This window comes from Pseudoliparis swirei, chromosome 10 (genome assembly GCF_029220125.1).
Source record: "Pseudoliparis swirei isolate HS2019 ecotype Mariana Trench chromosome 10, NWPU_hadal_v1, whole genome shotgun sequence".
NCBI classification, from domain to species: Eukaryota; Metazoa; Chordata; class Actinopteri; order Perciformes; family Liparidae; genus Pseudoliparis; species Pseudoliparis swirei.
In genome coordinates, this window is record NC_079397.1 from 12,442,442 (window position 1) to 12,458,598 (window position 16,157).

Sequence of the window (16,157 nt, forward strand, 5' to 3'; positions counted from 1 at the left end):
GCACTTGATCCTTCTCTCAGTAACAGAAGGATATAGTAATTATGATTACTTATTCAGCACATACATCTAGTGTATTATCCTGGAAGATGAGTTATTTCTTGACCAATTATTACAAAAAACAGTGAGAGAAATTGAGCCTTTTTCACATTTATAAAATCTTAAACTGTTAAGAATTGCAGGTTAATCCAAATGGGGAGAGGATGCAAAGAGAGATTGTTTTGAGTTGGACAACTTGACATTTCAAAATTAAAGTGCAGAGCGTGTCATTATTTCTAAAAGTTTTATTCATGGCACAAAACATTAACACTGTTTACATGGTTTAACATTTAGATTTGTTCACTTCTTTTATCAATTGCACATTATGCATTTTTCCAATTTATAAACAGTCGTATGCTCAATACATCAACAACTAATCAAAAGGCTACTGATAATGTATCACAATGATGGGTTACAAAACTAAAAACAAGAACAAAAAAACATTCTTTCCTGCAACATATATAGAAACACAACAGGAGCAATGTCCCGTGACCTCTAGGGGTCACACTTCATGATCTCTCGGAGGCAGATAGTAGCATAGCAGGAGGAGTCCAGGTCGAAGTTCAAGGTGAGAGTGAGCGAGTCCTGCTTCCCTTCTGCTGTACTGCCATTCAGCTGCCTGTCACTATTCCTACTGCTGTTCCCTATCGCCTCTCCTCCTCCCTCCCCACAGGCTGCTCTCTGCAGCTGGTAGCTGAGATTGCTTGGCGAGGCCAGCAGGGGGCGGTAGCAGCCAGGCAGATTCAGTTTGAGGCCGCTGACTCTGAAGCGACAGCCGTCCAGTCCGTCTCGGGCCAGTCTCTCCTGGAACCAGGTCCCCATGGCGTTTTCGGGATACTTCGCAGTGTTTCCCGGCATCGGCAGTAACACCTGACGGGTCGACAAACACAGCGTAGCAACAGAGTTGAGACAAGTAGAAAGAAATAGGAGCATTTAAAAGTGGACGCATTTCCCTGGACTACATACGTGTGCCAGGGTGTACACTCCCTCGTCTTCCTCTCGGTCCGTCACCACATGGATCTGGAAAATCAAAGACGGAACAAGATGTCCCAACGTTTAGAGAGCGTCCCGCGATCGAGAGGTCACGAGCCCCGGATAAAGAATGTGTAGTCGCAAAAAACTCAAAACTGTGCACCGAAAAGATACCTGCATTACATCTCAGATATGACATCATCTTTCGATACTCTCCCAAAAACGACCCCCCCCCCCTCCCTTACCTGAGGCGAGCTGGATTCTCCAGTGTCATCCTGCCTCCACACCAGGTCTCCTCGCCTGGCCTTGTGGCCCAGAGTGGTCAGCCTGTGTGCCACCGCCTCGTTCCACACTCTGACGAGCACACGCACGCGCCCGCATAGTTCGAAAAAGAACCATTCATTTCATGAACCAAAGAGATTAAAAGCAGGAGATGCTGGGTTAAACATTTCTGAAAATCAGACGCCAGCTTTTAACTCAGTTGTGATGACAATACATAAGAAGCACAGGTTAGGCTGCCTCCTATTTTGTGTCACGTCTGCAGCGGAGCTGCTAAATAGTCGGCAGTAATAATCGACAGGAAGTCTTTGAAGGAAACAAGGAAGGAGACCTGACCTGCTGCAGTAGGCGTGGGGGTAGAAGACTCTCATGCTGTGGGGCAGGCTGAGCCAGGCTTGGGTACAACCATCCGGACCTGAGCCGTAGCGGTTCAGGGCCCGAAGCATCAGCCGCTCCCTGGCTTTCGACAACGGCATCAGCGCCAGAGACTCCTTGGCGTTATCTGGGGACGCAGAAGCAGGAGAGAGAAGAAGGAGGAGGGGGGTGAAGCATGTTGAATAAAGCTAAACTTAATGTATGGAACCCATCAGAAATGTGCTTCATTAATTGCTTTCAACACTAAATATGATGGATTTCAGCAAATTATTTGAAATAAAGAGGAACTGGGTAGCTTATGTCATTCAACTCTTCCCAACAGGAGAAATTAAACCAAAGTGGTCAGTGTTGTCCTCGCTCTCACCGGTATGTAGGAAGTGTCTCTTTGCGTGGTTTTGAGGATCATTGCCGTCTTCTGGAGTGAAGAAGAGACGCACAGCACTCACCTGAAACACACACACACACACACATAATCACAAGTCTGATGGGGCACCTGTGGAGGTGTGTGGGGGGTGTCTGATTGGCCTCGGCTGCTGGCTGAATCAGCCAGCTGCTGAGGCCAATAATGTTATTGTATTTTGTATTATACTTTCTTTTTATCTTTTACTACTGCTCTAATGTGCACCCGCTGCTAAAGTAATATCTAATTTAATCTATCATACAATATATACACTTCTTTCTGGCAATGTCCCAGGCTCTTAATGCAGTTAGTGATATTCACTCTGAGGAACCAGTACGCGCCGTTTCATTTCCTGGCCTAACGGGAAGTAGCAGGTACATTAGCGCCCGTCTGCCACACCTACCATGTCCTCTTTGAGTAGAGCCAGGCCCACGCGGTCAGACTGAACGGTCTTCACGCTCCCAAACCTCTGCGGTCCGTAGTAGTTGACAAAACCTCTGGCCTGCGAAGAGTAACAAATCAGGTATTTGTACTGTAGCTTATTTTAAAAATCACTTGCATAATTCAAGTACTACTGAACAGCGGGAGTTATTTTGAAGAACGAGCGTCCCAAGCATAAGGCTGGTACTGTTCTATATTACGATCAACAAATCCTATACAAAGCCTGCCTGTCTGGGATCCTAGTCATGAGGAACATCTTCAAAATTGTGTCACGAATTGAATACAATTTCTGAAGAAAAGCGACAATAATTTCCTCAAGCTGTTGGGCACTGTAGTTTTCACTAATTATTACTAAAATGGGAGGAAATGGTGCATTAGTATAGCCCTATTTTCAGCTGCAGATAAGTGCATGGGTGGTGCTCTCATCAGGATACAGCAGCAGGAAACTTCAATGATCATTTCATTCATTCATCGTAACGAAGGAAAATATCAGCGAGTGCAATAATGGCTCATTGATGTGTTTCTAATATAGTGAAGCTCTATGTTACACAATAATAAAATATTTAAAAACTATAGACTATCACCAGGTCCGCCCTTTAAAAGGAATCTCATTTTATAGGACGGCTCTGATAATATAATGAAACAGGGTGCCTTGTCCTGATTCTGAAGTCATAAAGGCTTTAACATCACTACTTCAAGAGAATAAATGTAAAGGAAGTCACACGTTATTTGCTATTTTTGTCAATGTAAATTTTCATGAGAAATGTATTGGATCTTGGTAAATGCAGGTTTACATTTGACCCAGACAGCATGTGGAACTTTTGATAATGGAATATTACAATAAAACTTAAATTGTCTTGTTTTATTTGATCTTACACGCCAGGCAAACAGGCTTTATCAATGACCTTATTATTCCTTCAAGACAGAAATGTAAAGTAAATGCGCCACGTTGTGATTCTTACCTTCCTTTTAATGCAAATCTCTAAGCTTTTTCTTATTTCTTTTTTACATGTTAGGATAACAACTACGACACCTCCATCGAATGAGGGACATGTCTTAAAAACAGATCATTTGTGTCACAAATTATACTTTGTGTGTATCTATATTAGGACAATATTTGTTTATTTTTTCAGTGTCACCGTAAAAGCAAGCGTGTGACAATACACACTGTTGTGAGCGAACATCGCGCTGTCGACAAATGTGTGAAAGTAATTGGAGAGAATTTGAGTGTACCTTGACGTTCTCCAGTGCTTCATGTACCAGCGCTGCCAGGCGAGTGTGCGTGTCTGCACCAGAGGAGTGTGCGTCACTGGCCCCGTGTGGCCTCAGGTCGCGGACCACCAGGTCAAAGTGGTTCCCCTGCAGTCGCCCTAGCCTGAGGGGCTCGCCGACGGAGCGGATCTGGAAGAGGCGCATCCCTCTCTTCTCGAACTCGGCCGTCTTCTCTTTCAACCTGGTAATCAATAACATCAAATTCATAAATGAGTTGGGTTATATTTGACATGACGTGTGAGGCTTTAGAGGGAACTCTAACAATAGTACAAACCCATAAACACCTTCGAACGACTGCAGCTTTTTATGAGTGGGTAAAAAAAGGATTTGCAAACCCAAATCCCTGAAAGACACGCAGAACTACCTTTGAGTTGAGACCTTCTTGACCACCATGGACTGGTAGGTGATGGCTCTCTTATCCTTGATCCCAGCGTAGGTGAAGTCTGAGGGCAGGACCCCGAGAGCGGCTGCCATGTAGCTGATGGCCTCTAGAGTCTCCAGGTTTTCCTTCCGCAGAGTGAAAGCTGCAAGAGAGGACACACACATGCACCACAGGGTGTTTTCAGGATTATTTCACAATGATGAATGATGAATTTGTATCCCGCCTCATTTTTATTGATCACATAATCACTTATTGTCCTGACTTCTGACAATTGAATTCCCCCCTGTGGGATTAATACACTATCTTACACTCATCAAGAAAATGCCTATTGTTATGCATTCAGAAGCTGATGGAATTACAACTAAGTCATTTTTTAACCAGCCTGAAATTCAGCTTTTTAAATGTGAATTTTTACTGGTTTTCTTCGTGTTGTATGCGAGTGTTTTGAATATCTTTGGGTTCTGTTGGTTTGAACAAATAGGCAGTTTTAAGACGTGACCTGGGGCTATTTCATGACATTTCAAGTGTCATTTCAAAAAGTAATACATTTTTTTTTAAAGTTGCAACTCTTCCCCATACCAGTGTAAACTTCCTCTTCTTTACGTTCCTCTGCTGTTCTTTTCTTCGGCCTCCCTTGCTCTCTCAGCCTCACCGAGATTGCCGTCGTCCCCTGGTCGGTGAAGCTCTTAGTCTCCACCAGTTTGCCGAACCTTCGGCTGAGAAAGTGGTGGACCGTGGTCCTGTGATCCTTATCGTCATCCGGCCCGAACGTATAGGATGAACCTCGCACTTTGGCGTCTATGAACCTGAAGAAGTCCTCTGCTTCGTCCTCCGTGACCAGATGGGAGAGCTCTCTGTAGTCTGGGTCTTCCCTCACCCTGATCTCAGGCTGAATGGTGACTGTCATGAGGAAGGGGAAGCGGTGTCTGACGGCCCGGTGGACGTTAGCTCTGTGGTGTTTGTCAGCGAAGGATCCGAGAGAAAGCTCCTGCTTGTTTGGCTTTTCTTTGAGAGTCAACACAAACTGCTCCAGCTCTTCGCTGACCGACTGGCCTAAAATCACGCTTAAATCAAAACTGCCTGGACTAGGTATGGTGACATCTAGCCCACAATCGGCTGACACATCAGTCTCCTGTGAGACTGGGGAATAACTTTTCCACTTGCATTCGTCACTGGTTTCATCGTTTTTATCGGGGGAGGCACAGTTTGGCGTCTGTGTGGCCGCTGCCGAGTTAACGCGCTGTCCAGTGACGTCTATCTCAGTCACCACAAAGTCTTTGATTAAGTTTTTGATGCTTCCGAGAAAACCTTCATGGTTTGATATGAAGCACACAGGGATGTTCACAGCATCACCGTCCTGCTTCATGGTCACTTCATCCAAACACTGCAGAGTTTTCACTTACTCCTGTTTCTGAAAAGGAAAATATCTGGATTAAAACACAGATTAGCACTTTAGTGGCACTTAAATAGCTCTTATTATGGTACTTTTGTAGTTCGACTATGTTGAGGAAATGTTACTTTCTGTATTCTTGTTGTTCTTAGTTTGTACTCTCGGTTGAATGCACTTATTGTAAGTCGCTTTGGATAAAAGCGTCTGCTAAATGACATGTAATGTAATGTAAAAAAGGATCACATTTTGACTAAATGTGTCAGCTGCTACTAGAGGCACAAAAAAGCAAGGCATCTGAATGTATGCGACACAATTCATACACTTGTGTTACAGTGCTTTACTCGTCTCGAAGAGAAAGAGAGAACAACATGTACAAGACTGAATCCGAAATAGAATGTAAACGTTTATAGAAAATTAGATCCGATACAGAAGATAGTTTCTCACGCTAGCTCATGCGAATAGACGGCACAGACAAAATAATAAGGTTCAAAGCCTGCCTTTATCGAGCGGTTAGAGTTAAGATACACCTTACACAATATTTTAGGGTGGTTTATAAAAACGATAGGTGCTGCATTACTGCTTATAACCTTGGTTATTCACGCGAAATAGCCCGTCTAGTTACAGTAGGATGCGTATCCGAAACATAAATCCTACCCCCACTTTGCTGACAGAGAGCTGTACGCGCTGTAACAAAGGAACTAAAACACATGCCTGCATTTAAAGCGCGAATATGCATTTATTTTGAGGGAATAACGAGAACGTAACTGGTTGTTTACTCAACGAACCTGCACGCGGTGTGTAGACGAGGAGCTGTTGATGTAAACACAACAACGCTGAAAATATTCAGTTTACTTCCGCGTCATGTGACTTTCATGTGACCTTTCTTAAAGGGGCCGACAACAGTCATGGTCCGTTTGCGAAGCACTACATGCCATTTTAATAATGCTGTGCGTGCTAATATAAATATATTTTTGGAGTCTATTGCATCTTTGCGATCAACCGAAATATTTTAATATTATAAACAAATTAATGGGGTGTTTTAAATGAGGGTTTTTACTGTCAAAGTATGTGAATTATGTTGTACTGCCAGATATCTGATCGTCTTATTGCCACGTCTTATCTTGGCTACTTATAAGCACACTTACTATGATTGAAACAGAACACACACTTCCTACTCTCCTGAATCATTAATATGGTTCCTGCAAGTTGAACACTAAAAACACTCAAAGATATATATATCTGCATCTGAAGTATGTATTTGACATAGACATCTTATACTGTAACATTTGCCTATTGTAAGTTGACTTTGGTGATCACTAGAAAAACATATTAATCTTTTGTCATTTTCCGACTTGCTATTACTAAAGGGCACTTTGAAAAGCAATTTAGTATTGATTTTGTACAAAAATCATGACACTGCGAGTGATTTACTATTTGTCCTCATCTGCCATGAGTGATTATTGTGTTGCTCCTGATGCTTATGTGGTGTCAAGTATTTTCAGTTAGCTTCATGACCACAAAAACTTTACATATAACTTAATATTCTCATATCAATATATTTCTGACTCTCATTCACACATGGAAAGAGGGAAAACTAAGTTTGGAAAGTTACGCAATCACATTTCCAGCCTTCCGCCCACCAACATCCTGTGAAACACAGAACGTCTCTCTGCATTCCTGTCCTACATGTGTGAGCCAATAACTGATGTGAAGTTCACTGAAACTTTTGGAAGCTCTAATAAAGCATTCTCAGATTTAGATGTCTGTTTTGTGTGTGTGTGTAGGTGTGTAGGTGTGTGTGTGTGTGTGTGTGTGTGTGTGTGTGTGTGTGTGTGTGTGTGTGTGTGTGTGTGTGTGTGTGTGTGTGTGTGTGTGTGTGTGTGTGTGTGTGTGTTGATCATGCTCTCCAGATGTCTCTATGCTATTAGGAAATGCTCCACTCTTGACCTGCTTTAACAATTGAAATCCTTCATCAGGAACTCTAGGGAACAATAATGTTGCAGCAATATGGGTGGATGGATGGTGTGTGCGTGTGCGTGTGTGTGTGTGTGTGTGTGTGGGGGGGGGGGGGGGGGGGCGTCTCTGATGGGAGGTCATGTGATGCAGCCTTTCACTACAGTAGTTCCTTTGTTTGTATCCAAAACAACAGCAGACAGAAAGTACTTTATGGAACTGAACTGAAGGCAAGTTCACTCACAGAACCACATAAATAGAAAAACAAGAATTTGATGCCATTCACATCACTGAATTCTTCATAATCTGTCTCCAGGTCTGCCTCTTTCTCTAATCTTTCGCCGGTAACATGATCAGGTTTGATAACTGTACCAACAGTTACACTGACAATCTTTCTCTTTACTCTCTCTCTCTCTCGTTCTCTGCCCCCACCCAGACACACACAATGAAGTCAGCACAGTACACTAAAGAAGAAAGCTAAGAAAAAAGCAAAACTTGTGTGGCATGAAATGAAATAAATGAATCCCTCCACCTGTCCAACTCCACACACATACACATACACACACACTCGCACAAGTAGACACACACATACTCAGCTCCAGATGGGGAGGACCTTATGCCAGCAACTCATGGGGAGCTGCCTCCTCCTCCACTCCTGTTAAAACCAGGGCGCACTGGGTATGCCGTTATATTAAGATCAGCATTGCCTCGCTATAGCATTTACTATTAGTATTAGAAAACATAAAACTGTGTTCGACCTACATTCAAGCGCATCAACATGGGGAAAGTGAACGCCTGCTTGACACGGAGTTACAGCATAGTGATAACTTTGATTGCGGTAAGTGTTTTTCTTTTCCTGCTGCACATAAAAAACTGTTCATAGTTGAACACAATCAGAGACGGAAAGTGTCTAGCAGTGTCAAAGTATACATACACCAGCTGTTGCTTCGAATGCTTGAATCTGCAAGTTGATGATTTCAATTGTTTTCAATTGTCTTATTTTGCCTTAGTTGTTGACATTAGCACTGCGGCTAAAGTCTACGGCAAACCAGAGGGATTGTTTATTTAAATGTTCGTTTTGAAAAAGCTGGATTTAACATACAGGGGAGAAAGGGAATCCCCAGTGGATGAAAGGAATATGGACAGTATGGTCCTGTAAATGAAACATTAATCCAGGACATGAGTTACATTATTAATAGTGCTGTGAAAAATAAGGCGTTAACGCCCCCGCCCCGTCAACAACTCTGCTCAGCCGCGATGCGCGCACACTGGTGAGCAAGTTATGTGCATCCCTGTGTATAAATAAACAAAAATATACCGAGATTATCGGTAATATGTGATTAATCATGATTAATCCACAGAAACCTGTGATTCATTTGATTAACATTTTTAATCGTTTCACAGCCCTAATTATTAATATTACTAATGCAGCCCTTGTGTAATACCTGAATATGCTGCTTTTCATGATTTTCACTGCATGAGTTGTTTGAAGATGTCACTTTGGGCTCTGGGAACTTAATTGTTAACACGTTCGGACTGCACCATGAATTGAAGTGCACTTGTTGTTGTGGTAAATGAAGGAGAGACAGGATTCAGATGTCTGGCAACCAGCGGGGAGAAGTTTGTATTGCTTGTTCTTCATACAAGTTCAACATTTCCAAAAGAGCAGACTCCCTAAGGCTGAATTATACACCCACCTCTTCCCACCAATCAGATGTTAGCAGTCAACCCGAAAACATCTGGACTGTTCATTTCCATATCTCTTTTTCATTTCCACACACTCGTTACAACCGACCCTTGCTTTCCTGTCCAGATCAGGTCAACCAAGCCGGTCATTGACTGTTCTTTGCAAGGCTCAACATGTTTGTACAACAGATATAACATTTTAGCATCTAGGCCCGCTCTCCAGTTTTCCGGGAAATTCTCTAATGATTTATCGGACGTGTACACATTTCATAAGGTCATATTATGCTTATTCTTCAACATTGTCCAGTATAGCTGAAGATGAATATATTTCATGGCCATCAAAACAATATAGTATCGTTGTAACGATTACAGGTACTTGAACTCAAAAGCAGACCTCGGAAACAGGAATGCAAGAAGAGGATCTTTACTTGTCTTTTCAGGCAGGGTCAAAACCAGGTGGTCAGTCGAATAGGGCAACGCATCCAAAAGGGGGCAGGCAAAATTCTTAGGTGAGGTAAACAGGCAATCAGGGTCAGAACAGAATCAATATTTGGAACACACTGGCGAGCTTGGCAATAACACACAAGATAGTCTGGCAGAGGACACGGGCAAGTGAGGGGACCTAAATACTAACACACAAACGAAGGGATGGGCTGCAGGTGGGACAGGCGTGAGAACCAGGTGAAGGGGATGAATGATGATCAGGCGGGTCTGAAATGACATTAGAGTTAATTAAATCAGCAAACAGAATGAAAACAACTGATATGATGGTGAACTCGTGACAATTGTGGACGTATGCATTCCAATTGGTCTTGGCTTTTCTGCTAACTTTATACTGAAAGTATAAAGACTAATTAAGTGTGTTGCTCTTGTTGCAGATACTGAGTGCTCTGATGTTGGCGGCCACTCTGTTTACCCACGGACACATCCACACAGAGAAGGATGAGGTAACTCATACTCAACATAGTTCTCATACAATTTATTTAAGGGGTTAATATCACTGGTTTTGCAAAACCTTCCACAATTAATTCTGAACATGATAGTAAACCAGCAATAACCATTTTCTGTACTGTATTTTTTACTGTTTTTTAATTTTAATTTGATGTATTTCTTATGCGGTTACAGGCATCCCTGAGCAGTCTATAGTGACGAGAGCTTCTGCTGTACAAAAATGTATAGCAATAAATGTTTCCCTGTGAAATACATAATTAATAAAGTATATATCTATCTATCTATCTATCTATTTACAGCTGTAAGGCTTGCATTCATACATTGTGATGTATGCATTTTGCAAGAGCGTAAATTAGCAAAAACCCTGGCATGGTTCTTAAACTAATAACTTTTGTTTTCTATGCCTAAAATGAGCTCTTTTTTGTGTTCCTATACTGATCTGTACTGCTGCTTTTTAGCACTGTGTCCATACACGTGATACCAGACTCGATTGGATGGTGACTTGTCGAACGTCTTTCAAAAAGTCACTCTTTTTTGTTTCTATTGAATGCTTTATTCATTTTTTTTTTTACCATGAATCAAAATAAAAGAAAGGGTAAAAGTTCAACTCTGAGTCCACATTGACCATATGTTTGTATACTTTTTCCATCCCATAGATTAGAATAAGTTAACTAAGTTTATTTCGCTGACACTTTTATCCAAGAACATATCTTTCTACTGCAATATTCGAGGCTCTAAACCAGTTCAGCATCATAGGACTAAGAAGACTTTCAACAGGTTCATACCTGCCTTTCTTAAACTCTCTGAATGATGCAATTCCATGTTATCAATTACATCTTTTGCAAAAGGTCGTTACTCGGGAAACCTGAACGTGGTGATGGTGCTTGATTCCTCATGTCTTTCAGTAAATAAGAATTGAACGTCATGACTCATGTAAATAGTAAATACTGAACCCATTGTGTACAGTAATAAAGGTAGAATAATCCTGCTCTGTGTAGATGTTTACCTAAACTCGCCTTGACAGTCCGAATATTTGACGTAGTTGCAATCTGTGTAGAAACGGCCGAGATTGACCTCAGGAGATAAAAGGCAACAATTCGTATTCTGCCCAGATTATTAAACTCATCTTTTCTTTTCCTACTCACCGAGCCTTCTGTTCTCTGCACAGATGGAAACGATGTTGCCAAGCATTCAGTTAATGTACAGTCTCACCATCATAACTATGATGCTGACCATCATTGGTATGTATGGTGCTTGCAAAAAGAAGAAGTGGGCACTCATAATGGTGGGTGAAGCAAAAAAACAAACATACATTACAACGTAAATAGATGGAGTAATGAACAAGTATGAATACCCTTAATCTTTTCCATGAATCTGATTGCTAATGTCTGTATATGTGTGTGTTTCAGTTTGCAATCGGAATGATCCTCGGTACTCTGTTTTTTATTGCAACTGATATTCAAGTACTGGTTCATCGACCACAGGTATTGCAAAGTTGACACTGATGTGTTGTCCTTTTGTGTAGCAGGCTGCATCAACAACTGAATTCCTGATGAAACTATTACAGGAGCAGGTCCGTCTTTCAATCAGGGAGTTGGAGGTTCAATCCCCACCCTAGTCCATGTGTCCTTAAGCAACACACTTAACCCTGAATTGCTCCCTGCGTGTATGAATGTAACATGATTGTAAGTCTCTTTGGATAAAAGCGTCAGCTAAAATTAAATGAAATGAAATGGTTAAGATGTCAAACTACTTTAAAACTTTACTTTTGACATTTTTCAAGTTGACAGATTTATTAAGAACAAAAACATGGCTGTGTTTTTTGGTTTGACAAAATACATTTTGTGAATCACAAATACAAACATTTTCAAATTGCTGGTTGTATGAATTATTAATATTATTTTGTTCTGTCATGCAGATGGCTGAAGATCTGCAGATGGAGTTCATGCATTCTAATGGAAGTGACATTCCTGAAGAATTGATTGAAATACAGAATAATGTAGGTAACCTTATGTGTGTGTGTGTGGGGGGGGGAGTAAATGTCTAGCATATTGTTGGTACCTCTAAATTCCCAAGTGCTCTTTATGTTGCAAGTGCTTTAGAATGAGAACACCCAACACCAACAGCACACACCACACCACCAACAGCATAAAACAAATTGATATATAAAGCGGATTATGTTTGTGTATGGATGTGGAGGATCAAACACAGAGGCCTATGTTCTCCTGATAAAGTTACTCTGAAAAACTTCAACTAAAAAAAACGTATTGCAGAGAAAAGGCTGAATATTTTGTGCATTGAAGTAATCCGCCACCCTTCCATCTTCTCAGTATCAGTGCTGTGGACTGGAACAGGGCTACTTGGATTGGGGCTACAACATCCCAGAATCCTGCCTGTGCACGGAGGAGTCCACTAATCCATGTGTGAGAGTGAATGCTACTCCATTTCTTCTCCAAACTCTTTTGTATCAATTGGTTTATTGTCTTCATCGGTAAAAGTCAAATAATGATGTATATTATTATGACTCAAAAAAAGTTTCACATGGTAATAAAGTCAAAAAGGCCCGTCGACCCCCTGGCTTTCATCCAAGGCCACTAGGACGTTGACATTTGAGGGTCAGAGTAGTATGATTACAAATGGCCTTGTTGCTGAAATATGGGATGTGAACTTGCCTCGTCGTGAATTGTAATAACTGGTGATCCTTGATTTATGTCTGTGTCTTCTAGGTGGCAGCTCCCAGAAACAGCAGTCTGTTTGAGCACATGATCGATGACCAGCCCATCATGATTTATGAAGAGGTAATAAAAACACACATACTGTTTATTTCTACATTTACAGGTTGATGTGCAAACTGGTACTATATCAATGATTGTCACTAGATTTGAACTACAATGTAAAAAAAAGAATCTTGAATTAAATACAGAATTTTTTTATTTGATGATGTTTTTTTTATTTCAAGACTGCTGTTAAAGGAGCCCTGTCCTTCACATGGGCTACTGAGGCATTTTGGTTCCTCCGGCTTGATGGTTGACGCGCTCTGTGGTTCTGCTGCTGGCTGTTCGTTTCGAATAACTTGCCTCCGAGACTCTGAATGTTGTTAATCGGGTTTTAATTTAGTGAAGTCCGGTACAAACAGTTCACCAGCCCACCATGATGCGGTCAAAACCTATTTCCCCGTTCCGGGGTCAAAACACCTGCTGTCGCCAATTACCTGGTGATTAATGTAGGCGGACAAATAACAGCAACAGCGCCACCCAGTGTATACATAACATACATGCACCTACACACAACATTTGGCTCTTACAACGGCTATTAAAAAAACATCAACCAAAAATATTGATTCTTAAAAAAATGGGATTATTTTAGTGTTTTGATCAAAAGTTTTGAAACAGTTTTGCATCGCAGCGCGTTCAACCACCAAACAATGTGTTCATACACTCACACAGAGACTGAATAGTGTTATCTCTTTGGGATTGTTTTTTTCGTTTTGAGGAACAAAAGAAAATTTCAGGTGGGAGTAAATTGGTGAACGTTACTATTGTCTAAAGTGTTCTTGCACTATGCTTCAACTGTAACAACTATTTAATATATATACTTTTTAATCCTCACATTATGTCCATCTTTTTGCCAATTTTCCTCCTCTTCGCTTCTTGTTTTTGTCTTTCTAAGTCAACTATAGGAAGGCATGCTGTGTCCTGTATTGTATTGTTGAAGTTTGTTGTATTTATTAAACCTCCTACTATGAAGGGAGGGTCCTAATCATTTCTGATAATTGTGCAAAATATCCGTATTTTTTGTCTGAAACTGATTTCCAGCCTTTTTTATCTTCTGGCCTGGCCCCTTAAAATGAAGCATTGTACTCTCGTTAAGTCACATTGTTTGATGTGCTCTCCTTTTTCAGTCTTGCATTCCATACTTGCTCATTTATACGTTGATGATCATTGATGCTACAATGGGCATACTCCTGGGAATCAGTTTATTGTTGGTATGTATTGTCAGTGAGCCTCTACTCTAACTTCACTATCCCTTGTTCTTTGTGTATCCTTCATTTTACTCTTTTGTTCTTTAGGCTTTAAAGCCTTTATTAACAATGAGACACAGCTGTTGACTAAATCCAATTTGAAGTGGAATCCCTTAAAATACTTAAAAGTGGAAGTTCAAAGTACAATCTTGATCTTAGAAACTGCAACACACAGTCTCAAACATGCCTGGGTTAAAGAGTGTAGCTGAATCTATGTTTCAGTTTTTAGAAAGCAAGGCCCTTCCCAACATTTTCAAGAGTGTCCTTGACTTCCAAAAAAGAAAAAGACAAAATGCAACACCCTCTCCACTAATAAGAAAAACTTAAACTAATTGATATAACTCACTCAATCAACATTGGCGGCACAGAGGTTTCCCTATCTTATTGGTGACGGTTTTATATGAAAACTGAAAGGAATGCCTGCACAATTAATCAAAACCAAAAATATAGAAAATGTCTGACTACATAAGAACACATAACCCTCATGCTTCAGTATGAAAAGCACAGGTGTTACCAATGACATTCATTATGACTCTCCAGCTAAATGGAGTTCAGCCGTTGTTAATTAGTTAATCGTTTACACCTGTGCCGTGTCTTCAGCGACAAAAGGCGATCTGTCCGTATGTTTGCGTGGTCTTTTCTCTCCCCCATGGTCTCTTTCTAAAGTGAACCATCTCTGTTTCTCTTTCCTTCAGTTATCGTCAGTGGTGCTGTGTATATTCATCTTGTGTCAGCTGAATAAGAAGGACGACGTCCCGGTGGTGGTCTACAGTGCAGAGGCCAAAGCAGGCAACTACGCAGCCCTCACAGACGCAGCAGAGCACGCCTGACTGGGTACGACGATACAAAGTGTTTTATGATGTGTTTTTTTTATATTTCGCATGTCGCATGAAAAACATGTACATTTCATTGTTTCTGTTTTAAAATGTTTGGTTAGTTAGTATGTGTGGTAAAACCATGTAACCTTTATTCACTTTTGTCATCCCTGAAGATGCAGTACATGTTTACTCAATGGGGAAACATGTGGTCTGTGAAAATGGTCAGAAACGGGACACACTGTGAGAATATTTTCTTTGTAATATGTGTGTGTGTATATATAAATATATAGTATAAGCCTGATATTAAGTCTGAGACCTACACCCTTCTGGTATTCAAGAGGTGTGGCATCGTCATTTTGCACATTTGTTTGGCAAGCGGTGAAATGAGTCGTAATGTAAAATATGACAATAGAGAATGAGATAGGTAAAAGAAATGTGGTTTTAATAAAAGCACTGATTAAGAAGATAACTACTACAGAAATATGTATACTATGAATGTTTTATATCTTTAGCTTTATTAAGCGTCTGTATTTCATGGTTGTGTGTATTATAGAAAGCTAGAATCTTCTGTATTCTGCCAAGCTTATCACATTTTGATTAAAGAAGCTACTGGAGAACTTTAAAAATTCTTTAAAACATTGTGATGTCCTTGGTACATACTTGGATAAGAGAAACGAAGACAGATAGCCGATGGCTTCTCGTCGAAACACGCGCTTTGTTTTTTTGGTCCTTGCCGCTACGATGCACCCGAAATACTGTTCAAGATCTGGAGCAGTGCAGCTGCCACTTTCCAATCCATCTACATGCATTTTGAGGATGTGATACTTTCGGTACTAATAAACTGTATTTTCCATATTATTGGTGCCAAAGAAGCAAATGCAGTTCCACAGCCTCCTCTCACTTCCGTATTGTCTGCATACAAAAGGAGACTGTTAAGGAGTTTATTCTTGTCCCTCTAGTTCCAAATATGTGTGACCTTACTGACATTGACGACATCCTGTAATCAATCTTATGGACTAAATGAAAATCCACTGTATCCAACATTCCCCCCTCTGGTTGGCAAGCTTACATCTCTGCGGTCAAGTTATTTTCTCTTGCATAAACTGAACAATGGAAGAATAAAAAATTACAACATTTCCCTATAAAATGGATTGGAGCATCTAATGTAGCATACAATGGAA

The 16,157-nt window shown here is 40.9% G+C and overlaps 2 protein-coding genes across 5 annotated transcripts; one reads left to right on the forward strand and one right to left on the reverse strand.

Annotated features, from left to right (window-relative positions):
• Positions 1 to 263: 263 nt before the first annotated feature.
• Positions 264 to 8,678, reverse strand: pus7l (pseudouridine synthase 7 like). 3 transcript variants are annotated; one of them, XM_056424755.1, is made up of 10 exons: positions 8,435 to 8,678; positions 4,737 to 5,568; positions 4,140 to 4,299; positions 3,737 to 3,956; positions 2,466 to 2,564; positions 2,027 to 2,108; positions 1,624 to 1,789; positions 1,254 to 1,362; positions 1,003 to 1,056; positions 264 to 906 (listed from the first exon to the last, which is right to left on the reverse strand). In XM_056424755.1, the coding sequence occupies exons 2-10, from the start codon at positions 5,521 to 5,523 to the stop codon at positions 532 to 534; spliced, it is 2,052 nt and encodes a 683-aa protein (XP_056280730.1). In that variant the 5' UTR covers positions 5,524 to 5,568; positions 8,435 to 8,678; the 3' UTR covers positions 264 to 531. The 3 variants fall into 3 exon arrangements, with proteins under 3 accessions (XP_056280730.1, XP_056280728.1, XP_056280729.1); XM_056424753.1 differs by lacking the exon at positions 8,435 to 8,678 and adding an exon at positions 6,333 to 6,387; XM_056424754.1 differs by lacking the exon at positions 8,435 to 8,678 and adding an exon at positions 6,313 to 6,351.
• On the forward strand, positions 8,113 to 16,112 carry LOC130200450 (tetraspanin-8-like). Of its 2 annotated transcripts, XM_056424756.1 has the most exons (10): positions 8,116 to 8,338; positions 10,065 to 10,133; positions 11,306 to 11,422; positions 11,547 to 11,621; positions 12,056 to 12,136; positions 12,468 to 12,560; positions 12,864 to 12,935; positions 14,039 to 14,122; positions 14,854 to 14,992; positions 15,150 to 15,615. In XM_056424756.1, exons 1-9 carry the CDS (start codon positions 8,279 to 8,281, stop codon positions 14,986 to 14,988), a joined length of 786 nt encoding a protein of 261 aa, XP_056280731.1. In that variant the 5' UTR covers positions 8,116 to 8,278; the 3' UTR covers positions 14,989 to 14,992; positions 15,150 to 15,615. The 2 variants fall into 2 exon arrangements, with proteins under 2 accessions (XP_056280732.1, XP_056280731.1); XM_056424757.1 differs by lacking the exon at positions 14,039 to 14,122 and having other exon boundaries at positions 8,113 to 8,338; positions 15,150 to 16,112.
• Positions 16,113 to 16,157: the final 45 nt, after the last annotated feature.

Coding starts and splice junctions, on each gene's coding strand:
- LOC130200450 (XM_056424756.1), top strand. CDS start 8,279: ATGGGGAAAGTGAACGCCTGCTTGACACGGAGTTACAGCATAGTGATA. Junction 10,134..11,305: donor TCCACACAGAGAAGGATGAG/GTAACTCATACT, acceptor TTCTCTGCACAG/ATGGAAACGATGTTGCCAAG. Junction 12,561..12,863: donor AGGAGTCCACTAATCCATGT/GTGAGAGTGAAT, acceptor TGTGTCTTCTAG/GTGGCAGCTCCCAGAAACAG.
- pus7l (XM_056424755.1), bottom strand. CDS start 5,523: ATGAAGCAGGACGGTGATGCTGTGAACATCCCTGTGTGCTTCATATCA. Junction 4,300..4,736: donor AGAAGAGGAAGTTTACACTG/GTATGGGGAAGA, acceptor CCTCTCTTGCAG/CTTTCACTCTGCGGAAGGAA. Junction 3,957..4,139: donor AAGAAGGTCTCAACTCAAAG/GTAGTTCTGCGT, acceptor ATTGATTACCAG/GTTGAAAGAGAAGACGGCCG.